At 43.7% G+C, this 25,512-nt stretch overlaps 1 protein-coding gene across 2 annotated transcripts in view; it reads right to left on the bottom strand.

Annotated features, from left to right (window-relative positions):
• LOC144509441 (digestive cysteine proteinase 2-like) overlaps positions 1-25,512 on the bottom strand; it is a 58,806-nt gene that overhangs the window by 14,159 nt on the left and 19,135 nt on the right. Inside the window, exons 3-10 of one of the 2 annotated variants that reach the window (XM_078238334.1) lie at positions 23,126-23,218; positions 21,751-21,923; positions 20,124-20,364; positions 16,891-17,089; positions 11,049-11,242; positions 5,237-5,328; positions 1,605-1,766; positions 1,314-1,434 (exon numbers count right to left, since the gene is read on the bottom strand). In XM_078238334.1, coding sequence (XP_078094460.1) covers positions 1,384-1,434; positions 1,605-1,766; positions 5,237-5,328; positions 11,049-11,242; positions 16,891-17,089; positions 20,124-20,364; positions 21,751-21,923; positions 23,126-23,218 — 1,205 coding nt within the window. In that variant the 3' untranslated portion in view covers positions 1,314-1,383. Of the gene's footprint in view, positions 1-1,313; positions 1,435-1,604; positions 1,767-5,236; positions 5,329-11,048; positions 11,243-16,890; positions 17,090-20,123; positions 20,365-21,750; positions 21,924-23,125; positions 23,219-25,512 lie in introns of those variants that run through there. The other variant, XM_078238333.1, reaches the window with a different exon arrangement.

Raw genomic sequence — 25,512 nt, 5'->3', positions numbered from 1 at the left:
AGTTCAACAGACTAACAACCCTCAGAGAGAAAAAAAATCTCCTCGTCAACATTTTAAGTGGCTGGCCCCTTAATTTAAAACTGTCCCTGAGCTGTGGTCTCTCCCACAATTAAAGGGGAACATCCTTTCAGCATCCACTCTATCAAGCTCCCTAAAAGGCACTTGACAAGATTCTACATCGTAGGTTACTATGCAAAGTTCATTGTGTAGGAGTAAAATATTAGCATTGGATAGAGGACAGTAGGCATTACTGGGTCATTTCCAGGTTGGTAAGATTTGACAAATGGAGTGGTTACTGGGATCAGTGGGGCCTCAACTATTTATAACATGTATCAATGACTTGGATAAAGGGACCAAATGTATGGTTGCTAACTTTGCTGATGACACATAGATAGATAGGAAAGTAAGTTATGAGGAGGACATAAGGAGTCTGCAAAGGAACATAGATAGGTTAAGTGAGTGGGCAAAAATCTGGCAAATGGAGTATAATATGGAAAAAAAAATGTGAATTTGTCCACTTTAGAAGAATAGAAAAACTTTATATTATTTCAACAAAGAGAGATTACAAAACTGGGCTGCAGAGGGATCTGGCTGTCCTGGTACATGAATCAGGAAGTTAGTATGCAGGTGCAGCAAGTTATTAGGAAGATAAATGGAATGCTGCACTTTGTTCCAAGAGGAATGGAATATAAAAGGAGGGATGTTTTGCTACAGTTGTACAGGACATTGGTGAGACCACATCTGGGGTACTGTGTACAGTTTTGGTCTCCTTATTTAAGAAAGGATATAAATGAGTTATAAGCAGTTCAGAGAAGGTTCACTTGACTGATCCCTGGGGTGAGGGGTTTCCTTATGACGAAAGGTTGGAAAGGCTGGGCCTGTATCCATTGGACTTTAGAAGAATGAGAGGTGATCTTACTGAAACATACAAGATCCTGAGGGAATTTGACAGGGTGGATGCTGAAAGGATGTTTCTCCTTCTGGGAGAGACTAGAACTAGGAGACACAGTTTAAAAATAAGGGATTTCCTATTTAAGATTATGAGAAGAATTGGTTTCTTTCAGAGGGTCATGAATCTTTGGAACTCTCCGGAGAGCGGTGGAGACAGGGTCAATTGATATTGTTAAGGCAGAGGCAGATAGATTCCTGACCAACGAAGGAGTCAAAGACTACCGTGGTAGAGAGAATATGTTAGGAGGCCACAATCAGATCAGCTATGATTTTACTGATCGGCAGAGCAGGCTCAAAGGGTCTACTCCTGCTCTTAATTTGTACATTTGTATCTTATATGTTTTGATAAGATCACCTCTCATTCTTCTAAACGCCAAAGGATATAGGGCCCAATAGGTCCAACCTTTCCTCATAAGATACTCATCCCAGGAATCAGTCGAGAAGTAAAGCTGGCCATCTAATTTTCACCTTGCTGCCTGTAACCTGCATCAAGGGACACCAATTAGACATAAAAACTGAACAAGTATCTGAGTTTCTGGATACAGAGATTCAGTTCTGAATTTTCAAGGAATTTATGTTGCTTCAGAACCACTGTTGCTTTTTAATACAATTTGGCAGAAATCAAACTTATCAGATAACTCCTTAATACCGACCTGTCCCAAGTAAGATCCATATGACTCTGCAGTAGCAATTCCACCATGTTTCAGGATCCATTCAAATGCCCGCCATTCTTCTCCCCCATCACATGCAGCATTTCCAAATCCCCATGTACAATCGACCAACATTTGTTGAGAAAGCAGGACTAAATTTCCTGTCTGAAAAGGAACACAGGTATTGAATTTAAGTTTTCAGCAACAGCTTTATTAATGATTATTCAAAACATCCAAATCATTTCAATGCATGTTAATAGATTGACTTTTAAAGATTATTCTTGAAATGTGGGCGTCACTGTCTAGGCCAGCATCTTTATTGCCCATTCCTAATTGTCCTTCAGAAGGTGGTGATGAGCTGCCTTCTTGAAATGCTACAGCTCATGCTGAGTAGTTACACCCACAGTGCTGTTCGGAAGGGAGTTGCAGGATTTTGACTCAGTGACAAGTGAAGGAACAGTGATATATTTCCAAATCAGGGTGGTGTGTGGCTCCTCCAGTTAGTTGTTTAATTGTCACCATCATTCATGACTGGATGTGGCCGGATTGCAGAGCTCAGATGTGATCCGTTGGTTGTGGAATCACTTAGCTCTGTCTATCACTTACTGTTTATGCTGTTTGACATGCAAGTAGTTCTGTACTGTAACTTCGTCAGGTTTATGCTTCATTTTTAGGTATGCCTTGTTCTATTTACAGCATTTCTGACTGCACTCTTCACTGAACCAGGGTTGATCCCTTGTTTTGATGGTAATGGTAGAGTGGGGAATATGGTGGGCCGTGAGGTTACAGATTGTGGTGGGGTACAATTCTGCTGCTGCTGATGGCCCACAGTGCCTCAAAGGTTTTTGAATTGCTAGATGTGTTTGAAATATTTCACATTTAGCATAGTGCCATACAACACAACATCCCAGTCACAAGGGCTCTCCCAGTCTGAAGGGGCAGTCCGATTGAGGCATCTCCTCCCCATCCTGTCCAAAATCAAGGGTGAGAACTTTTTCTGTTTCCCACCTTTATTGGCACCCACCAGGTGGGGGTGGGCGGGATCCCAGAGGGAATACAGTCCAAGGGTGGGCGGGATCCCAGAGGGAATACTGTCCATGCTAGTTTATGCTAACATAATATTCTGGCCATGGTCACCTTTACTAAGACTAGCTTTTAAATTCTACATTTAATAACTGAATTTAAATTCCACCAGCTGCCATGGTGGTATTCGAACCAGTGTCCTCATAGGATTAGCTTGGGTATTTGGATTACTGATCTAGTAACATTACCACCTCCTCCCCGAATGGAACCATAAAGGTAGCCAACACTGAAAGCAGATTAATTTACATTGTGTAAATTGGACTCTAAGGCTTAATCAAATTTCTTAAGCAATACATTCAATAAAATAGTCTTGAATAATTTAATACTTCTCAGCTAAACATTAAGGGGTGGCATGGTGGCACAGTGGTTAGCACTGTTGCCTCACAGCACCAGGGACCACCGGCCTCGGCTGACTGTCTGTGTGGAGTTTGCACGTTCTCCCCATGTCTGCGTGAGTTTCCTCCAAGTGCTCCGGTTTCCTCCTACACTCCAAAGATGTGCAGGTTAGTAGATTGACCATGTTAAATTGCCTCTTAGTATCAGGGAGACCAGCGGGGTAAATACGTGGAGTTACGGGGATAGGGCTCAGGTGTGATTGTTGTTGGTGCAGACTCGATGGGTCAAAAAGCCTCCTTCTGCAGTGTAGGGACTCTATGATGAAGCCAAACAACTCCCCGAAAAGTAGGAACCACAAGCAGCCCAAATATGTTTAAAAATAGTAATATTTTGGAAAGTGCAGTTCATGATCTTCCTGAGGTGACTTTTAGTTCTAAAAGGAATAAAAATGTTCATTGCATGCACAATATTGAGCTTTTGGTTTAACTCAATTCTGTCTCTTCATGTGACTTATTCAAAGACAGACCAGAAAAAAAAGACTACGAGTGGTATTTTCCTGTCCCACCCACCATGGGAATTGTAGGGGGTGGACTGTGCAAAGGTTCGTTGACCTTGGACAGGATTTTCCGGTTTTGGGGCAAGCACGGCTGGAAATCCCACTCAACAAATCCCAATTTTCTGCCTGCAATTATATAATCATAACATTTAAGGAGGGCGTGTGGATACGGTCTCCCAGAAATATAACAAGAGTCAGCCAGTGGTACCTCCAAACTAGGCCTGTTGAAGTGCGACACCAAAATCTACCATTGCCATTGGCAGACTGAATGCCACTTCTCACATTTGTCATCAGACTTTGGTGATATCAGAGACAGTTTTGGATTGTCATGTGAAGAGAGATTGGGTTGACTGGGATCTCATTGAAACATATAAAATTCTGACAGGGCTGGACAGACTGGATGCAGGGATATTGTTTCCTCTGACTGGAAATTCCCCAACTCCCCCTGGGTTGGGGAGGGGTCTAAAACAAGGGATCACCATCACATGATATGGGATAGTCCATTTAGGACTGAGATGAGGAGAAACCTTTTCATTCAGAGGTTGGTGAATCTGTGGAATTCTCGATCACAGAAGGCTATGGGCGCCAAGTCACTGAATATATTTAAGAAGGAAATAGATTTCTAGATCCTAAAGGGTGCAGGAGTAAGACAGTGAGATAGAGGATCAGCCATAATCATACTGAATGGCAGAGCAAGCTCGATGGGCCGAATAGCCTACTGCTGCTCTTCTATGTTTCTACAGTTGACATTTTGGTGCAGGCCAGTAGGCTGGTGAGTGGGCCGCATGAGTGGCTCCCCTTCATCTCAGTGGGCCACAAGATTGAAATCAGGTTCACAAACCATGATCCCATGAACAAGATTAAACATGTTTAATACACATTGAATATTTCATAACGAGTTATAGAAAATGCTTCTTTCTTCATATATTAAAAGAATGATCAACTTTGAATGGTAAAAACAAAAGAAATATTCTCACTTTGGACACAGAGGGAGCGCACAGCTCTCACTAGTCAATGTGTACACCTCACTTCCCTTCACTTGCCCTTGCTTTACATTCAAATCACTTTAGTCATACTGGTCGGAAAAACTATGCGGATGGAAACCAGCAGAATGTGGCAACACTGCATGGGTAACAATCAGCAAAATGTCTCACGGGCCACTCAGAACCCTGATGGGCCGTATGTGGCCCCTGGGTCGCAGGTTGTCCACTACTGGTTCAGACCATGAATATTGTCCCTTCAGATCATGCCATCAGTAAGAGCAAACCTTTGCTTTGATATTTCACTCATTTCCCAATTTTTGTAAAACAAGAAGAATTTGCTGAGCTTTGGGGAATTATGATGTGGGGATTCTGGCATTGGACTGGGGTAAACACAGTAAGAAGTCTTACAACACCAGGTTAAAGTCCAACAGGGTTTATTTGGAATCACGAACTTTCGGAGCTTTCAAGTGAGTGGCACTCGGTGCATCAGCACTCACCTGATGAAGGAGCAGAACTCCGAAAGCTCGTGATTCCAAATAAACCTGTTGTACTTTAACCTGGTGTTGTGCGACTTCTTACTTTGGGGAATGAGCAGAGAGTGGGTCAAATTGAAGGGTTCTCCTGCACTGTGTTATTCTACAATAACTATTGTAATGATTTTCAAGCACATCATTCACCTTCAGGAAGAATGCCCCTTCTAGAGCACCAGTTGAGCTAAAACTCCAGCAGGATCCACACATAGCTTGATCTTTCACAGGGGTCACAGCACCTGGGAGACAAAAGAAGATTCAAAAACTTCATAAATCTTTCCTTTCAATAAGTTGAATATGTCAGAATACTGCCGGACAAGTTCTTAACTTATTGCAAATTTCACACTTCAAAAATGTTTGTTAATTTACCCCTGGACAAATGAATGTGAAGAATTTGAGTATTCGATACAAATACTTGGCAGAAGGTCACTGACAGCCGTAATGACTGTTTGGGGAAGGACAACGGAAGAGGTGAGCAGAAACAGAAAGCACAGCTGAAGAAAAGAGGGACCAAAGAAAACAGAGGGCAACGAATCATACACCTTCTCTGCCCACTGTCTTCATCTGCAGCAAATGAGTCAGGGGCTGGGGCCCCTGATGGAGTTACCGACTGAAGCGCAATCCATCACGAAACAGAAAGTTGCCAAAGAACAGCAGGGACACCCAGGGTAGGATTTTCATGTCTCCCATCATGTTTGGAACAGAGATGGATGGGCTTTAAAAATGGCAGCGAGGCCTAATACTGGGAGTCCAGCCCCCATTGCTGTCACCAGAAGTTGCCAGCAGCGTGGGATAAGGATGCGGGTAGTGAGTCTTCACATGGACTCCTGAAATTCCTGGCTACATTGTGGGGTGGGCATTTCAGACCCCGGGCAGTTTTGATGGCGTCAGGTTGACTTCTGAAGGACTCGTGGTTCACAGAACCTCAGAGGAGTCATAAACCATTGGGCAATCAAATCTGAAATCAGGAACCCTTTTGAAAGTATTGACAACTTCACATGTCATAACAAAATGCTGTATGATAAGTTAAAGATGTTATCAATACAGCAATTAATGACAGCACTTTGTTCTTAAAAAGGCAAGTGATCATTAAATTGATCAGCATTGTGAAAGTGAAAGTGAAAAATGTTTAGATATATTAGGTCACATTATCCAATGGATAAAGTGCTCTTCTGCTTTGAAACTCTGATACCTAGCTCAAAATTTACACAAAATATTTGTAGCATTGACCGTATTTGATCAAATTTTAATACCTACCATTATCTACAGTTGATAAAAATTACCATACTCGCTGTAAAAGTTGATCCATGACATTTAGCCTAAAAGTAATTTTTCCATACCTCATGCAAAGTTGGCCATTGTTTGTCAGGAATCAAACTGCTGAGATTATTAGTTGCTTACTGATAATTACTGTGATTCATTAATTTAAAGACATACACCTTTAGATTTCCCTTTGCCAATTCGAGTGGAAATCTCCCAGCCAGTCATAGAATCCCTACGGTGCAGAAGGAGGCCATTTGACCTATCGAGTCTGCACCGGCCACAATCCCACCCAGGCCTTATCCCCATAACCCTACTTAGTCACCCTACTAACCCCCTGACACTAAGGGGCAATTTAGCATGGCCAATCAACCTAACCCGCACATCTTTGGAGTGTGGGAGGAAATTGGAGCACCGGGAGGGAACCCACGTAGACATGGGGAAGACAGGCAAACCCCACACAGACAGTGACATAAGTCGGGAATTGAACACGGGTCCCTGGTGCTGTGAGGCGGCAGTGCTAACCACTGTGCCACAAGACTAACGTGTAACATGTGATCTATCATGATGCCTTTGAGAAAGAATGACAAATGAGCAACTCATTTTAAAATGGAGAAAAAAGTGGCAGAATGGATTAATGCACGTCAGCAAAATCTTGGAGTTGACTGACACACTGGATGGAATTCTCCAGCCACGCTGGTCTAAAAGCCAGAAATTCCCACCCCACTGTCAATGGAGTTTCACATTGTCCGCAACCCGCCCATTAAAATTCCAGTGGCGGGCGGGATGGGAAAATTCCGGCCTATGCCTTAGAAAATTGAAGAAAGGTGATATTTCAGAATCCAAGGCCAGTGCACAAAGTTCACAAAAAGGCATGATTTAGGAGTCCACCAGAAAATGAAAATTTCACACCCCTTGCTCCCTGAACTTGTCAATAAAATCCTCAAATTCCACCTTCTCATCCAACATCAAAAGAGGAATACATTTCAGTTGGTCTTCACTAGAACCATGGTTGAAACACAGGCCAGCAAACAAGAGCATTGAATAAGATTGATGTAAAAAACATCCTTGTAAAGGCAACTGGCCCTGAGAAGATATGGTTCACAGTGGTTCCATCTTATGTGGTGGATAGCACAAAATGAAAGCTGATGGTGATATTCAAGCACACAACTCTCCTCAAAGAGATATTTCAGAAAGGCTTTGTCCATGTTCACAAGTAAGGCACGGCTGACAATAGCAGTTGCAAGAAATGGATCAAAGAGAGTGTGGAATTTGAGAGCAAGAGAATGATGCCTGGCAGTTTTGAATAAACTGAAGGTCGATAAGTCCCCTGGGCCTGATGAAATGTATCCTAGGATTCTTTGGGAGGCAAGGGATGAGATTGCAGAGCATTTGGCTTTGATCTTTGGGTCCTCGCTGTCCACGGGGATGGTGCCAGAGGACTGGAGAAAGGCGAATGTTGTTCCTCTGTTTAAGAAAGGGAATAGAAATGACCCTGGTAATTATAGACCGGTTAGTCTTACTTCGGTGGTTGGTAAATTGATGGAAAAGGTCCTTAGAGATGGGATTTACGACCACTTAGAAAGATGCGGATTAATCCGGGATAGTCAGCACGGATTCGTGAAGGGCAAGTCGTGCCTCACAAATTTGATAGAATTTTTTGAGGAGGTAACTAAGTGTGTTGATGAAGGTAGGGCAGTTGATGTCATATACATGGATTTTAGTAGGTCGTTTGATAAGGTCCCCCATGGTCGGCTTATGATGAAAGTGAGGAGGTGTGAGATAGAGGGAAAGTTGGCCGATTGGATAGGTAACTGGCTGTCTGATCGAAGACAGAGGGTGGTGGTCGATGGAAAATTTTCGGATTGGAGGCATGTTGCTAGCGGAGTGCCACAGGGATCAGTGCTTGGTCCTCTGCTCTTTGTGATTTTTATTAATGACTTAGAGGAGGGGGCTGAAGGGTGGATCAGTAAATTTGCTGATGACACCAAGATTGGTGGAGTAGTGGATGGGGTGGAGGGCTGTTGTAGGCTGCAAAGAGACATAGATAGGATGCAAAGCTGGGCTGAAAAATGGCAAATGGAGTTTAACCCTGATAAATGTGAGGTGATTCATTTTGGTAGGACTAATTTAAATGTGGATTACAGGGTCAAAGGTAGGGTTCTGAAGACTGTGGAGGAACAGAGAGATCTTGGGGTTCATATCCACAGATCTCTAAAGGTTGCCACTCAAGTGGATAGAGCTGTGAAGAAGGCCTACAGTGTGTTAGCTTTTATTAACAGGGGGTTGGAGTTTAAGAGCCGTGGGGTTATGCTGCAACTGTACAGGACCTTGGTGAGACCACATTTGGAATATTGTGTGCAGTTCTGGTCACCTCACTATAAGAAGGATGTGGAAGCGCTGGAAAGAGTGCAGAGGAGATTTACCAGGATGCTGCCTGGTTTGGGGGGTAGGTCTTATGAGGAAAGGTTGAGGGAGCTAGGGCTGTTCTCTCTGGAGTGGAGGAGGCTGAGGGGAGACTTAATAGAGGTTTATAAAATGATGAAGGGGATAGATAGAGTGAACGTTCAAAGACTATTTCCTCGGGTGGATGGAGCTATTACAAGGGGGCATAACTATAGGGTTCGTGGTGGGAGATACAGGAAGGATATCAGAGGTAGTTTCTTTACGCAGAGAGTGGTTGGGGTGTGGAATGGACTGCCTGCAGTGATCGTGGAGTCAGACACTTTAGGAACATTTAAGTGGCTATTGGATAGGCACATGGAGCACACCAGGATGATAGGGAGTGGGATAGCTTGATCTTGGTTTCAGATAAAGCTCGGCACAACATCGTGGGCCGAAGGGCCTGTTCTGTGCTGTACTGTTCTATGTTCTATCTATGTTCTATGCAAAGAAAAAACATTCCTCAGCTGGGAAATGATCAAACCTTGCTGATGTGTGATCCAAAAACACCGACATGGCAATTATTCTCTGCTGTTCTGCCCTGTCCTTGGATGGTCAAACACAATGTTTGAAGGTGTGAAACAGTTAGATGGCACTCATTTCATCCAAGCCCATAGTTCTGATTAGAAAAGATTATATTCACACGAAAATACTCCACAATACAACACAGTACATCAAAGCTGCCAATGCTATTAAGAAAATGAAAAATCACTCACTAAAGTTTGGAAATAAGCACGCACCAGCTAATAACATTGTGCGAATGGGTCATTGACATGTGAAATTAACTTGATCCCAATATTGCCAAAATAAATTGTTAAAATATGGAATATTGAAAACTCTTGATGCTAATGAGGACGATTACTTCTGGAATGATGAGTTACTGATACCACTGATGAAGAAGGTACACATGATGTTTTCCAACCAGGTTGTTGGGACAAATTGTTTAGTGATTCAGGTGGTGATCAGTGAGTTTGAAGGATTTCAATGTGGATTATTGTAGTTAATTTGTTATGGTAATATTTAAATTGCGTTGGATGAAATGTATTTAGTTTGTAATGTTCTAAATGTTAGAGAATTAATATGCTTTAGTGTTGTAAATGTTTATTTTATTCCATGGTGGCAGTCTTTATGGGCTGAAGTCAAGCACTTACGTAAATCCCCTGTGATGCCGCAAGGGACATGGGATTGTGATTGGTGGGGTGGAGTTCACTCAGTTCAATAGCTCACACAGTTGTCCAAATACAGAAAAAAAATGAACGTTTATTTAAAGGTCTTCAGATACTCAGCAAAAACAGAAAAGGAAATAAACACCTAACTTTTCTTTGAGCCTAACTTTATGCACAATATATAGTTATTTAAATCTGGACGGCTAATCTGTTTCCCAGGGGAAACTCAACACAGTATATGACAGCTAGTCTTTCAGGAGGGCAAGGCAGAGGCCAGGTCAAAACACAGATGAAGGGGGTCAGATTACCAGAGCAGTTTCTTCTACAGGCAAAGTTCAATCCACATCAGGGTTTTTGTGCAGTTCACAGTCAGCAACATACACACACAGCAAATTCTTTACTCTCCAAGGCACCTTCCTCACACTCACCAAGTTGATTTCTGCTTTAGTAGGACTTAGTACCCTGCTTATATCGTTTAGCAAGGCCACACAACTGATCCCTGTTGCACTGCTTTCTGGTAGGGGTTTTCCATCAGTCTGCCATGTGACTTTCAGGTTGATTTCCTTCGCGGCCGGGTGTCCCTGGAAAGGGAGCACGCGGTGTCCGAGGGCATCACTGATGCCTTCTGTGCCCGCTGAGCACCGCAGGGATTTGGGTGTATTATTGACCCCTTTAATCACATTTTAATTTGATGTTTTAAGTTTCCTTTGTTTTTTGTTTTGGGCGGTTTCCCTCCTTTTAGGGAGCTGCCCTTTTTGAGTTGTCCCTAAGTTAAATTGATTTTGAATATTTGGTTGAACACAAAAAGATGGTTCCAGGTTGATTTCCTGTGACCACCTTATGTCAAGAACTATTCTTCCAACATACAGCCTCTGGTGACATCACACCCTCAAAAACATTCATCTGCATAAAAGTTGATCCTAAGACTTTCGACCTAAAATGTTGGGCTCAAAAACTCAACTTTTACACAAGTATATTTAGTGCTCAATTTTCAAAAGAGTCTCCAAAATATTATTTGGTAACTAGCAATAATTCCAATGCTTACAAGCAAAGAATATACATAAGCTGTGCAAGGGGAAAAATTCCCATACCATGTGACCTCCAGTCCATACTGGTGGGTGGCACAATTGACTTGTAATGATGTGCAGGGTAGGGATGTCCCTTGTTTAATGTGTTACTCTTTAATCTTCCATTCAGAACTGACATCTCATCTGCCAATCGGTCAGCAAAGTGGTTAATTTCCATTTTGTAGGTTAGGTTTCTCCGATTCATTGAATGGATGTATCTGAAAAAGAAACATATTTAAGACAAAGAACATGCCACAAAGGTGTAAAGGGCTGATTGCGCCCATTTGATACTGGGTTTGCTTAATGTCTTCCATTGAAAAACATGATTAACATTCCCTCCCAGCCAGGGCAGGATGTGTTAAAACTGCAATTCTCACCAACCCTGCCTTTTTGTATAACTTGTTAGGTGAATAGTCAGGTAATACAGATACAGCGGAAGCTGCCCTTTAATTTGTCCCTCAGTTTATTTGATTTAGTTTAATTGGTTAATTGATTTAGACAAAATAGGAGTAATCTGACAACCCAACCTCTGAATCACGTTTTGGTTTAATATCTTAAGCATCATTATCCCCTGGGTACAAATAATCATCTGGTACTTTTGCCCAAGAGATAATTTGTCACATGTCAACCTAAAGATCATGAGGGACGTTCATTCAGCCAGAACAGGGGGTCAGGAACGACCACCTTTGCTGATTCCACCTCCCACTCCCCAGGACATCGAAACCAATCGAGGCATTTCTGTCACCCTGAGATGAGCTAAATCGATGTGAACAAGAGACCTGACTGGAATATACCTGGTTCTGCATTGCCAAGTGCATTACCATAGGAACACATCAGAGTGCCTTGTAAATGATTCATCGCTTACATGATTCTTTGACAGATGTTTAATCAGCAAGGATATCAAGAGGTTTGGGGATAAGATGAGAAAATGGAGTTGAAGAACATTTTATCATATCCTTCATGATCTCACTGAATGGAGGAGCAGACTCAATGGACCGAATGGCCTATGTCTGTTCCTATGTCTTATGTTCTTATGGGTTTAAAATAATGTTAGGGTTAATAGTTACCATTCGATTAGATTTCAGTACTGCTGGTATCAAAAGCTGAAATAGTGGCAGTACCAGGTTAAATCATCAGATTCTTTTATGGTGGAAAATATAACCAGGAGGATGTTGGAAACAATTTGGGCTCCGTCGATGAGCAGAGAGATCTCGGTGCCCATGTGCATAGATCCCTGAAAGTTGGCACCCAGGTTGATAGGGTTGTTAAGAAGGCGTATGGTGTGTTAGCTTTTATTGGTAGAGGGATTGAGTTTCGGAGCCATGAGGTCATGTTGCAGCTGTACAAAACTCTGGTGCGGCCGCACTTGGAGTATTGCGTACAGTTCTGGTCGCCGCATTATAGGAAGGATGTGGAAGCATTGGAAAGGGTGCAGAGGAGATTTACCAGGATGTTGCCTGGTATGGTGGGAAGGTCTTATGAGGAAAGGCTGAGGGACTTGAGGCTGTTTTCGTCAGAGAGAAGAAGGTTAAGAGGTGACTTAATAGATGCATATAAGATGATCAGAGGATTAGATAGGGTGGACAGTGAGAGCCTTTTTCCTCGGATGGTGATGGCTAGCATGAGGGGACATAGCTTTAAATTGAGGGGTGACAGATATAGGACAGATGTCAGAGGTAGGTTCTTTATTTAGAGAGTAGTAAGGATGTGGAATGCCCTGCCTGCAACAGAAATGGACTCGCCAACATTAAGGGCATTTAAATGGTCATTGGATAAACATATGGATGATATTGGAATACCGTAGGTTAGATGGGCTTTAGATTGGTTTCACAGGTCGGCGCAACATCGAGGGCCGAAGGGCCTGTACTGCGCTGTAATGTTCTATGTAACGAGAACTGAAATTGGGACCTCGGTGTAAACCTGTTTTGACAATATAACTGCAGCTCAAGCAGAACGATCAATTTTGCAACACTGTAAACACTAAATGAAGCCCTCCTGAAGTTCCAAATTGTAAGTTACATTGAAACTTTACGTTTATTTTGCTGAAAAGTTACCTGGATACTTCACAATCCTCCAAAAGCAGGAAAAGAGCAACTAAAACCCAAAGCTGACAATTAAAACATTCTTTGTGCTTCTTTTAATTTTTATCACTGTGCTGATGAAAAACACTCAGAAAATTGGCCTTACAGTTAAAAAACAAAGCAACGACTTCTACAAAGCACAAGCTGTGAAAGATGTGGGAGGTCCCCTTTGCAGCTAGTTTCTTTTCCCGAGGTCCACCTTGTTTTCTTAATGTATTTATGTCAGTTAGATGCGAGTGAGGGTCGGAATGGCTTCGACCCGAATAAGCAGGCGGGTGAGCCAGGGGTTGTTTGAACTCTGGGCAGTGCTGCCGGCAGCCATTGGAGACGCTGGGGAGAGTTCCCTCCTCTCCGACCTACGCATCTTTGGACAAACGGTGCAGCACATCCCTTAAGGTAATGGGATTCAGAGTGCACGATCTGCTTCCTTTTCTTCTCTGCTGCCGCTCTGCCTCATCATTAATATATTGGCCGGCATTTTCCGGCGGCAGATTTTCCGGCAGCAGAGGCAGCTCTCCATTGGTCACCAGCGGATCTTCTGGTCAATGGCCAATTGCATTGTCATTGACTGTGGCGCTGGAGACCCTGTCGCGGGGGTCACCTTTGGCGAGTCCAGAAGATCCTGGCAACAGGAAGGGCTGCAAAATCCTGCACATTGTGACTGGAAGCATAATGCAGTCTGATGGACAGGTTGTTGCCATTTTGAACAACTGGAAGCAAGCTTCTTCCAATCAATGATGTCAATGTTGCCACATGTCAAGGACAGCTTCCAAGTGTCTACAGAATCACAGAATGGCTATAGCACAGAAGGTCACCATTTGGCCCTTCATCTCTGTGTTGGCTCTCTGAAGGAACAATTCGCCCAGTGTCACCAACCCCCCCCCACCCCCACTTTCTCCCCATAATCCTGCGCTTTCTCCCGTTTCGGATAATAATTCAATTTTCTCTTGAATGCCTTGATTGAACCTGCCTCCACTACAGTCTCAGGCAATGCATTCCAGATCCTAATCACTTCCTGTGTGAAAAAGTCCTCAATTTTCCGTTGCATTTTTTTGACAATTACTTTAAATCTGCACCAGCTTACTCTCTATCCTTTGACTAATGGGAACAGCTTCTCCCTATCTACTCTGTCCAGACCCTTCATGAATATCTCCATCGAATCTTCTGACCTTTCCTTCTCCAAGAAAATAGTCCCAACTTCTCCAATTTAGCCTCGTAACTGAAGCTCCTCATCCCTGGAATCATTTCTAAGAATGTTTTCTGCACTCTCTCTAATGGCTTCACATCCTTCAGAAAGTGTGATGCTCAGAATTGGACACAATATGCATCTGCATTCTGTACAAGTTTAACATAACTCCCTTGCTTTTGTGCTCTATGTCACTATTAAAAAGCCCAGGATACTGTATTCTTTATCGACTGTTCTCAATTTATCTTGTCACCTTCATTAGATTATGCACATATACACCCAGGTCCCTTTGCTCCTGTACACCTTCTAGAATTGTGCCCTTTATTTTACTATCTCCCCTTGTTCATCCAACTAAAATGAATCACTTCACACTTCTCCACATAATGCTTAATTTGCCACCTGACCCCCATTCCACCAGCTTGTCTTTGTCATTTTGAAGTTCTACACTATCTTTCTCATAGTTTAAGTTTTGTATCGCATACAAATTTTGAAATTGTTCCCTTCTTTATTCATTAATAGATATCAGGAAAAGCTAGCGTTCAAACACCGAGAGTTGGAAAGCTCCACTATAATTCCTCCCATCCTTAAAAAGATCCATTAACCATAACTCTCCATTTTTCATCATTCAGCAGAGTTTGTGTCCATGTTGCTGCTGTCCTTTAAATTTAATGAGGTTTCTTTGCCCTCCCCTGGAACTTTGAGCATTAGAGAGTTGTAAAAACAGGATCTGTTGGGGAAGGTGCCAGGGGATCCCAGTGGATCAAAGTTGATTCTGCAGCAGTTTTAGATGAAGCTTATGAAGCTGGCTTCAAAGAGGACACTTGCTCAGTAGTCTTTGTGTTGAATCTGGAAGATGACGTGAAGGCATTGCTGATGGAATTTCTCTTGCATGTTTATGTCTTCTGAAACACATCCAGGTCTCCCTGGAGTCCAGGAGTGTAGTGGTGACACCTGCTCCATACATTAGGACATTTGTTGACTTGTGGAGGTCTTTATTGTTGAACATTTCAGAGGGCAAGGAGTCAACTGCATTGCCATGGATTTGGAGACAAATATAGCTCGAAGCAGGAGTAGGCCATTTTGCCCTTTGAGCCTGCTCCACCTTTCATTTTGATCATGGCTGATCATTGAGTTCAATATCCTGATCCCCGCTTCCCCCCCATATCATTTGATCCCTTTAGCCCCAAGAGCTATATCTAATTTCTTCTTGAAATCAGACAATGTTTTGGCCTCAACTAAATTCTGTGGTAGTGAATTCCACACATTCACCACCCTCTGGGTGAATAAATTTCTCCTCACCTCAGTTCTAAAAGGTTTACCCCTTATCCTCAAACTATGACCCCCCAGTTCTGGACTCTCCCACCATTGGGAACATTCTTTCTGAACCTACTCTAACTCTGTTAGAATTTTATAAGTTTCTATGAGATCCCCTCTCACTCTTCTAAACTCCAGTGAATATAATCCTAACCGACTTAATCTCTCCTCATATGACAGACCTGCCATCCCAGGAATCAGCCTGGGAAACCTTCGCTGTACTCCCTCTATAGCAAGGACATCTTTCCTCAGAGAAGGACTCCAGAACTGCACACAATATTCCAGATATGGCCTCATCAACACCCTATGCAACTGCAACAAAACATCTCTATCACTATACTCAAAACCCCTCACTATGAAGGCCAACATACTATTTGCCATCTTTACTGCCTGCTGTACCTGCGCGCTTACTTTTAGTGACTGATACATGAGGACTCCAAGGTCTCATTGAGTATCCACCTCTCTCAATTTGCACCCATTCAAGTAATAATCTGTCTTCCTATTATTGCTACCAAAGTGAATAACCTCACATTTATCCACTTTGTACTGCATCTGCCATGCAGATGCCCACACACTCAGCCTGTCCAAATCACGCTGAAGCACCTCTGCATCCTCCTCATAGTTCACACTCCCACCCAACTTTGTATCATCTGCAAATGTGGAGATAATACATTCAGTTCCATCTTCCAAATCATTAATATATAATGTGAACTGTTGGGGTTCTAGCACAGATCCCTGCGGAACCCCACTAGTCACTGACTGCCAATCAGAAAAAGACCCATTTATGCCAACTCTTTGCTTCCACTCTGCTAGACAGCTTTCTATTCAGCTCAAGACATTACCTGCAATCCCATGTGCTTTAACTTTATATAGTATCTGCTATGTGAAACCTTGTCGAAAGCCTTCTGAAAGTCTAAATAAACCACATCCACTGGTACACATATAGGCTACACCGGATTCGGATGGCAGATTTCCTTTCCTGAAGAATATTAGTGAACCAGATGTTTCTTTTTGACAATCCAAGAGTTTCACGGTCACCATCAGTGATGCCAACTTAATAATTCCTGACTCATTTGATTAATTAAATTTAAATTCCCCAGCTGTCCTGGTGGGATTTGAACTTGTGTCTCCAGATCATTGGACCAGGCTTTTGGGAGTCCATGGTGTGTTACCTTGATGCTACTGCATCCGCGGTGACCCGACAGGTTAAACAATTACATCCCAGCCCCTCTTCCACAATAAACATTTGTGAAATCATGCTTTGTAAAATGATAATAAACTTTACCTCATGTTGTGAGTGAAAGTGGCTTTTCTTATCTCATGCTGCTTGTTATCTTTCCCATAGTCTTTATTAAATTGCTTCTTGTAATACTGGAACATGTTGTTAGTCCTGTTGTCCATGTAGTTATCAATTAAATCCTGAATGGGATTTGCCAGAATTCTGTGTTCGGGTGAAGACCCAGGGAAATCGTCACATGATATACCTGTAATAATTTTTTTAAATTACGCCAGTGTCCAATAATTATTCATTGGTGAGGATTTAATGTTGATTTTGGGGATCCCACCTTTGGTTCGATATTGCTGGGAGACCCATGGGGGAGGCCCAACAGAATTGAGTAAATTGCCAGCTCCAGGCAATCCCTGGGATTTAGGATAGCAGTGACCGAAATCCCCTACCTCCCCACTCCCCATACAAGAGCTGATTGCCAATCAGGAGCTGACAGCTCTACATTACAGACAGATGCCACTGGGAGCAGTGGCTGTTGCTGATGGTGCATCTTGGGTGAGGACTAGAATCGCCAAGGGACCACAGCCACAGGTTAGTAAGGGCAGGATAAGGGTCATACTGGAGAGGTCACCAGCTACTAGGATGGGTGGAAGACAGGGGCTCACAGCAACCCCCCATTTCCCAACAAGGAGTCCCTCCATCAGGAACAGAGCACCCAGGAATGAAGGGGTTTCCCTCTTCCCCCAACCCCACTGGGAGTCACCCGCACACCTCTACCTATCTTCCACTCTATCCCCCCACCTGCAAGCTGTTGTTTACATGGTGTTGGTATTCTTCTCTCTAAAATATTAAGTATGATATGGTCACATTATGATGACATAAATTCTGTATGTTTGAGCTAATCAAATGATGGTGGGGCGGAGGAGTTGGTAATTATAAAATGGACATAACAATTTAAGGAGGAGTCACACAAAAATAGGGGAGCTGGTGGCGTAGTGGTATTGTCGCTTGACTAATAATCCAGAGATCCAGGCTACCCTGGGTTCAGATCCTGTCACTGTAGATGGCAAAATCTGAATTCAATAAAAATCTGGAAAAAAAGGTGTAATGATGGCCATGAAACCATTGTTGATTGTTGTAAAGGGAAGGAAATCTGCTGTCCTTAACAGGTCTGGTATACATGTGACTCCAGACCCATAGCAATGTGGTTGACTTGAAATGGCCGAGCAAGCCACTCAGTTCAAAGACAAATAGGGATGAGCAATAAATGCCGGCATAGCCAAAGATGCCCTTGTCCTGTGAGTGTTTTTTTTAATTATTCATTTAATTCACAATTATTCTTCTAAAATTGAAAAGTTACGGGGACGATTCTCCCATTCTGCTGCGCTGCTTTTGTAGTGTAGCAGGCAGGGAGACTCAAGAGGAAGCTGGTTCCCCGCAGGGCACCACAGCCTCCGCCAGTCTCCGGCAGCCGGATTTCCGGAGCTGCACAATTTATTTAAATTCTAATTTTAAATGTCATTAGTGGGCCCAGGACTGAAGTCTCTGCGCCTGCTAGTGTTCTACCACCCACCCACCCCCCCTTCCCCCCAGCTAGTTGTGCTTCTCAAGGGCAACTAGGGATGGGCAATGAATGCTGTCAAGCCAGTGACACCTATGTCCCACCGATGAATAAAGAAAACATTGAATAAAAGATTGGTGGGGGTGGGGTGCCGCTGCCACTCTGCAGTTCGGGCTGAGTGACAGAGGGAGGGAGGCCAGTGATTGGGGCTGGGCTGGGTCGGACTGCGGGCGGGGGATTGGGAAGATTGAGCCGGACTGGGGGGAGATCAAGGCTAGCCCGGACACGGATGGGGGGCAGCGATTGGGCTGTGGGGAAGGGGGCGGAACGCATAGCCAGTGATGTGGGAATCGTAGGGCTGGCTGGCGATCGGGAGGCTGGCGATCGGGGGACAGCAGTGCGGGATCACTGTGCATGCGCTGATCTCAGTGCTGACAGGTTGGTGAATGTGCAGTGGCTCACTCAGCGCTGTGCTGCCGGCCTCTCCAGCGGAAATACGCCCCACCCACTGAATTTATGTGTGATTCATGCTGAGCACAGAGTGTGGGAGGTTAATTTTGATGCCAAGCGGGCATCAGGCAGTGCCAAGGGGGCAGGGCCTATTGTGGCGATCAGTGAGGTTGGGGGGGGTCCCGCTGCCACTCTGCATGGGGATCGGTCTGCGCTGGGGGAAGGCCAGCAATCGGGATGGTCTGGGGGGGGGGGGGGTGTTCTGTGGGGGGCCTGCCTCCTGGGGGGAGTGTCTGCCTCCCATCGGTGGGGAGTCTGCCTCCGGGGGGGGGGTTGTTCAGTGGGGAGGTGGGGGGGTCTGTCGGGGTGAGGGGGTGTTGGGACCGCAACTACTGTGTGCGGGGGGTCTAGAGATCGGGGCACTGCAGGACTGGCGGGGGGTGGGGGGGGTGTCGGGGCTGGCCCGGGAGTTGTCGTGGGGGCTGCGATTGGGCCATGGTGGGGGGGCTGGAGGAGCAGCACTGCGGGGGTCCCAGGTGGCCAGTGATCGAGCTGGCCAGCAAACGGGGAGACTGACAGATCAAGGCCACTGCGCATGCGCAGAGTTCCAGAACTGTCAAACTCCGGCACGAATAACCGCCCCCCCCCACACGCCAGGCTTTTAACGATATTCACAATTGTGACCTCTGCATTGTAAAGGGTGGGGGAGATTCAGGTCTGAAGTTGCACTGAAAAAACAGCCGTGATCTCGACCAGTTTTCTCACCAATACAGCACTTTTGGGAGAAACGCCTCCATAGTTACTTACAAATCCTTTCACTTCAACCTTTGGTTCCTGCCTCCAGCACTAAACCACTTGTTCCAGAATCTCAATGGCCACTAAGAAGTCCAAGAGAGTAATCTACAATGACAGTGGCTTTGATCTGTCCCCTCTCAAAAAAAACACTTTCTTGTCACTGAACATGAAACTGGAAACACAACATGGGCTTTGCATCACCAGAAACCACACACACGGCCACTTTGTGACGAACAGGATGCCACTTATATTAAAATGATCAACGTTTTGAGTAGATTGTTAAAAATAAACAGGAAACCAACAGGAAGTTTCAGAGATTTCTTGAGCAGTTTAGTCAAGCTTTTTGGAGCAGATCAACAAATAGTGATCAAATCCACTAGTTCTTCCCAGGCTCATTCCTTTAAAACCAAATAAAGGTAAATTATGATCACATAAAATAGTAGCGCACCAAGAAACTGCAGCAACAGTCTACTAGATGATTTACCTTTAGGAATTCTGAAGACATTTGGGTCCACGTAATGCTTCAACTCATTGTAATCTATTTTATATTTATCATAGTGTCCACCAAACAAGCTGTTGTATCCGTTCATTTCATAATGAACAGGAATGGGGCCGTCAGTAGAATTGGCAACCCACATGGTGTAGGTGTTCTCCTTTTTATCGATAGTAGTGGAGTTTTGCCACACTCTGCAAGGAATTCCTTTGTAGTCATCTTCCTTTATGAACTAAGAGATTAGTAAGTATATATCAAATCACAGTTTTCAGCAAGATTTTGTATTCGTTTAATTTATCTTTCACACAAGTGGCTAATGAATAGATAATGGGGCGAATTTTCCTGTTCTGCCCGCCACAGGGATCGGAGTGGGCAAGGGGTGGACCATGAAATGGTCCGTTGACCACGGGCGGGATTTTCCAGTTTCGAGGCGAGCGTGGCTGGAAAATCCCACCCAGTAATTCCATCCTCTCAAAAATATGTCCCTTACTTCAGGTTTCACACATTTCAAACAGAATCTGGAAGGTTATGTAACCTTATTCTGGTACAAGGGAGCAACATCAGACGTTTTAGCTATGTTGCAATAAGTGCACTCTTACTTGGTCTCCTTACTTGAGAAAGGATATACTGGCACTGGAGGGGGTGCAGAGGAGATTCACTAGGTTGATTCTGGAGTTGAGAGAGTTGGCTTATGAGGAGAGACTGGGGCTATACTCATTGGAATTCAGAAGAATGAGGGGAGATCTTATAGAAACATATTAGGATTATGAAGGGAATAGAGAAGATAGAAGCAGGGAAGTTGTTTCCACTGGCGGGTGAAACTAGAACTAAGGGGCATGGCCTCAAAATAAGGGGAAGCAGATTTAGGACTGAGTTGAGGAGGAACTTCTTCACACAAAGTGTTCTGAATCTGTGGAATTCCCTGCCCAGTGAAGCAGTTGAGGCTAACTCATTGAATGTTTTTAAGGCAAGGATAGATACATTTTTGAACAGTAAAGGAATTAAGGGTTATGGTGAGCGGGCGGGTAAGTGGAGCTGAGTCCACAAAAAGATCAGCCATGATCTTATTGAATGGTGGAGCAGGCTCGAGGGGCCAGATGGCCTACTCCTGCTCCTAGTTCTTATGTTATGTTCTTAAAACTTGCAGCAACAGCTTCCTCAGTCTGACATGCTGCCATTCTGCTCTAACTATTTAGCATTTCAATTAGAGTTGCCGACCTTCTCGGATTGGTCAGACACTCCACAAAATGAAGATCAATTGCCAGAACACTCATGTGTAAAACCCCGGAGAAAAATCATCAAAGATTATATATATTTTTGGCCATTTTTTTAACATTTCTCTTCACCAGATATAAAAATATTAAAAATGGAAAAACAAAAGGCTGAATGGTTGACAGTTGAGCATTATCCAATTAGATAATGTGTCTTTTTGCTTCCCAAATGGCAAAAGGAAGACAAAAGGAAGTACATCACAAGGATGGATGTGTTGGCCAACTCATGGCTCGAGTGTGGGGGCAAGTGATGTGATGAAACCTCCAGGAATACATTTAATCACAGTTGGCAACCCTAATTTCAATCCTTGTCTCAGCTTGTTCCATTCTATAATGCAACTCCTTACCTGAAAATTTTTTAACTGTGGAATAACAGGCTGAGCAGAGACAGGATCAGAGAGAGTTCCATATATTTGGAGGCATTTCATTATATTTGTTTCAGTTTCTGTAGTTTCCGGAGAAATCTTATAACTAATTCCGGCTGGCTTTCCCAATCCGTTTTGTAGAGTTATAACCTGACCTGTAAAATTGGTAGAAGATTTTATTAAATTATTAAATTTCATAACTATTAAAAGATTTCTGGCCTAAAATAAAGATGATACAAAATGTCCCTTTGTTCTGTGAGCCAATCACTCTCGGGTCAATGGTCAGCATACTTCTACCGACATTCCGTCTTCAGTGTAGATCTTGAGTCATATCAGCATCATTATAAAGGAAGGAAGTTGCAATGTTTTTGTTATAAATTCTAAAGTCATCAAAGTAAAAATATTTTTTTTTCCTCTGAACTGACACTCTCATTGACCAGAACATCCTAGATTTGAGACAAGTGAAAGCTGAGGTTGATTTTTATTATTGCCCTCTCCCAACACCAGGCTGAGTAACTATAACTCGTGAGATTTAGAAGAATGAGAGGTGACCTCATTGAAACATACAAGACTGTGAAGGGACGTGACAGGGTAGACACAGACGGTTATTCCCCTGGCTGGGAAATCTAGAACAAGGGGACACAGCCTCAGGGAAAGAGCACTGCTGTCTCACAGCCCCAGGGACCCGGGTTCGATTCCCGGCTTGGGTCACTGTGCAGATTCTGCACCTTATCCCCGTGTCTGCGTGTGTTTCCTCCAGGTGCTCCGGTTTCCTCCCACAGTCCAAAAGACGTGCTGGTTTGGTGCATTGGTCATGTTAAATTCTCCCTCAGTGTACCCGAACAGGCGCTGGAATGTAGCGACTAGGGGATTTTCAAAGTAACTTCATTGCAGTGTTAATGTAAGCCTACTTGTGACACTAATAAATAAACTTTAAATTTCTGACTGAAATTAGGAGAAATTTCTATACTAGAAGGATTGTGAATCTTTGGAATTTTCTATCTCAGAGCATTGTGGATGCTCCATTATTGAACATATTTAAGACAGAGGTAGATGTTAGGTTTCTCAGTGAATTAGGCAATAATGGGAGCGGAGGCAGAAGAGCAGCTAGTTCTTATGGAATGGTGGAGCAGGCTCGAGGGTCCATATGGTCTATTTCCACTCTTACTTTATGTTCTCCCTACTGGTCCTAACCCAGCGGATACGAAGGTGAACTAAGCCAAAATCTCTTCCAATATTTCTGTTCATCAACATCACCTTGAGAATAAATTAAGTCTGATTGAAATTGCTCAGGTAAATTCAGGGACGAATTCTGAGACTGGAGAAAAAGAGTAATTTACAAAGATCAAAACTATACCATCATAGTATTCAATGCGGCTGGATTTTCCAGTCGAGTTGTACCAAGCTTCAAATGGTTCTTCAATTTCAGCGAATGGCATTGAAATAATTCCTGTGAACAAGATAGTTTAAAAAGTAACTTTGACCCACAAAGTACAGCATTATCTTCATTAGCAAAATAAGCACCATCCATCAATTTCTAATGGTTCATTATTTATTCTGGTCAATAATTAGATTAAATTCAATTTTGAGTCATTTACAGCAACGAGAGACTAAGGCTGCATCTGGGAGTATTTTGATTGGATCTCCTTGACACCCTGATTGCATTTAGTGACCGCGCCTTTACCTGCCTGGGTATATAGCCCTAGAATTCCCTCTTTAAAATTAGCTTAAAGTTTTATTATTAGTGTCACAAGTAGGCTTACATTAACACTGCAATGAAGTTACTGTGAAAATCCCCTCGTCGCCACACACTAGTGTCTGTTCGGGTAGAATAGAATCATAGAATCCTACAGTGCAGAAGGAGGCCATTCGGCCCATCGAGTCTGCACCGACCACAATCCCCATAACACCATGCATTTACTCTATCTAGTCCCCCTGACTAACACTAAGGGGCAATTTAGCATGGCCAATCAACCTAACCCGCACATCTTTGGACTGTGGGAGGAAACCAGAGCACCCAGAGGAAACCCACGCAGACACGGGGAGAATATGCAAACTCCACAAGACAGTGACCCAAGCCGGGAATCGAACCCAGTTCTCTGGCGCTGTGAGGCAACAGTGCTAACCACTGTGCCACTGTGCTGCCCCCTCTCTCCTGCTTTAAGGCACTCCTTAAATCCTATCTAATTAGCCAAACCTTTTGTCACTTGTTTTACTATCTCCGTAGGAGGCACAGCACACAATCTTGTTCAATAGCACTGCTGTGAAGCACTTGGCAATGTTTTCTACAGACTGGATAAATGCAATTTATTACTGGCTACACATTATATAAATTGGACTTACTTGACTTTGTCAGTTTTTGTTATAAATGCAAATTTCTTTGGAGAAGGCATTGTCAGAAAACCCAATGCTCAAGAGGAACAAATGGTCAATTATAAGAACATAAGAAATAGGAGCAGGAGTAGGCCATCTAACCCCTCGAGCCTGCCCCGCCATTCAATAAGATCATGGCTGATCTGAAGTGGATCAGTTCCACTTACCCGCTTGATCCCTATGACCCCTAATTCCCTTACCGATCAGGAATCCATCTATCCGTGATTTAAACATATTCAACGAGGTAGCCTCCACCACTTCAGTGGGCAGTGAATTCCAGCGATTCACCACCCTCTGAGAGAAGAAGTTCCTCCTCAACTCTGTCCTAAACTGACCCCCCTTTATTTTGAGGCTGTGCCCTCTAGTTCGAGTTTACTTTCTAAGTGGAAAGAATCTCTCCATCTCTACCCTATCCAGCCCCTTCATTATCTTATAGGTCTCTATAAGATCCCCCCTCAGCCTTCTAAATTCCAGCGAGCACAAACCCAATCTGCTCAGTCTCTCCTCATAATCAACACCCTTCATCTCTGGTATCAACCTGGTGAACCTTCTCTGCACTCCCTCCAAGGCCAATATATCCTTCCGCAAATAAGGGGACCAATACTGCACACAGTATTCCAGCTGCGGCCTCACCAATGCCCTGTACAGATGCAGCAAGACATCTCTGCTTTCATATTCTATCCCCCTTGCGATATAGGCCAACATCCCATTTGCCTTCTTGATCACCTGTTGCACCTGCAGACTGGGTATTTGCGTCTGATGCACAAGGACCCCCAGGTCCCTTTACACAGTAGCATGTTGTAATTTTTTTCCATTTAGATAATAATCCAATTTGCTATTATTTCCTCCAAAGTGAATGACCTCGCATTTGTCAACGTTATACTCCATCTGCCAGATCCTCGCCCACTCACTCAGCCTGTCCAAATCTCTCTGCAGACCTTCTACGCCCTCCACATGATTCACTTTTCCACTTATCTTTGTGTCGTCTGCAAACTTTGTTACCCTACACTCAGTCCCCTCCTCCAGATCGTCTATATAAATGGTAAATAGTTGAGGCCCCAGTACCGATCCCTGCGGCACGCCACAAGTTACCATCCGTCAACCAGAAATGCACCCATTTATTCCGACTCTCTGCTTCCTGTCGGATAGCCAATCCCCAATCCACGCTAACACCCTACCCCCAACTCCATGTGACCCAATCTTCTTCAGCAACCTTTTGTGAGGCACCTTATCAAACGCCTCTTGGAAATCCAAAAACACTGCATCCACCGGTTCCCCTCCATCAACCGCACTAGTCACATCTTCATAAAAATCCAACAAGTTCGTCAAGCACGTCTTTCCCCTCATGAATCCATGCTGCGTCTGCTTAAT

The sequence above is a fragment of the Mustelus asterias genome, chromosome 21 (genome assembly GCF_964213995.1).
Source record: "Mustelus asterias chromosome 21, sMusAst1.hap1.1, whole genome shotgun sequence".
Classification (NCBI taxonomy): domain Eukaryota; kingdom Metazoa; phylum Chordata; class Chondrichthyes; order Carcharhiniformes; family Triakidae; genus Mustelus; species Mustelus asterias.
The sequence above is the reverse complement of the archived record's forward strand: the minus strand, read 5'-3'. Positions and strand labels throughout refer to the sequence as shown.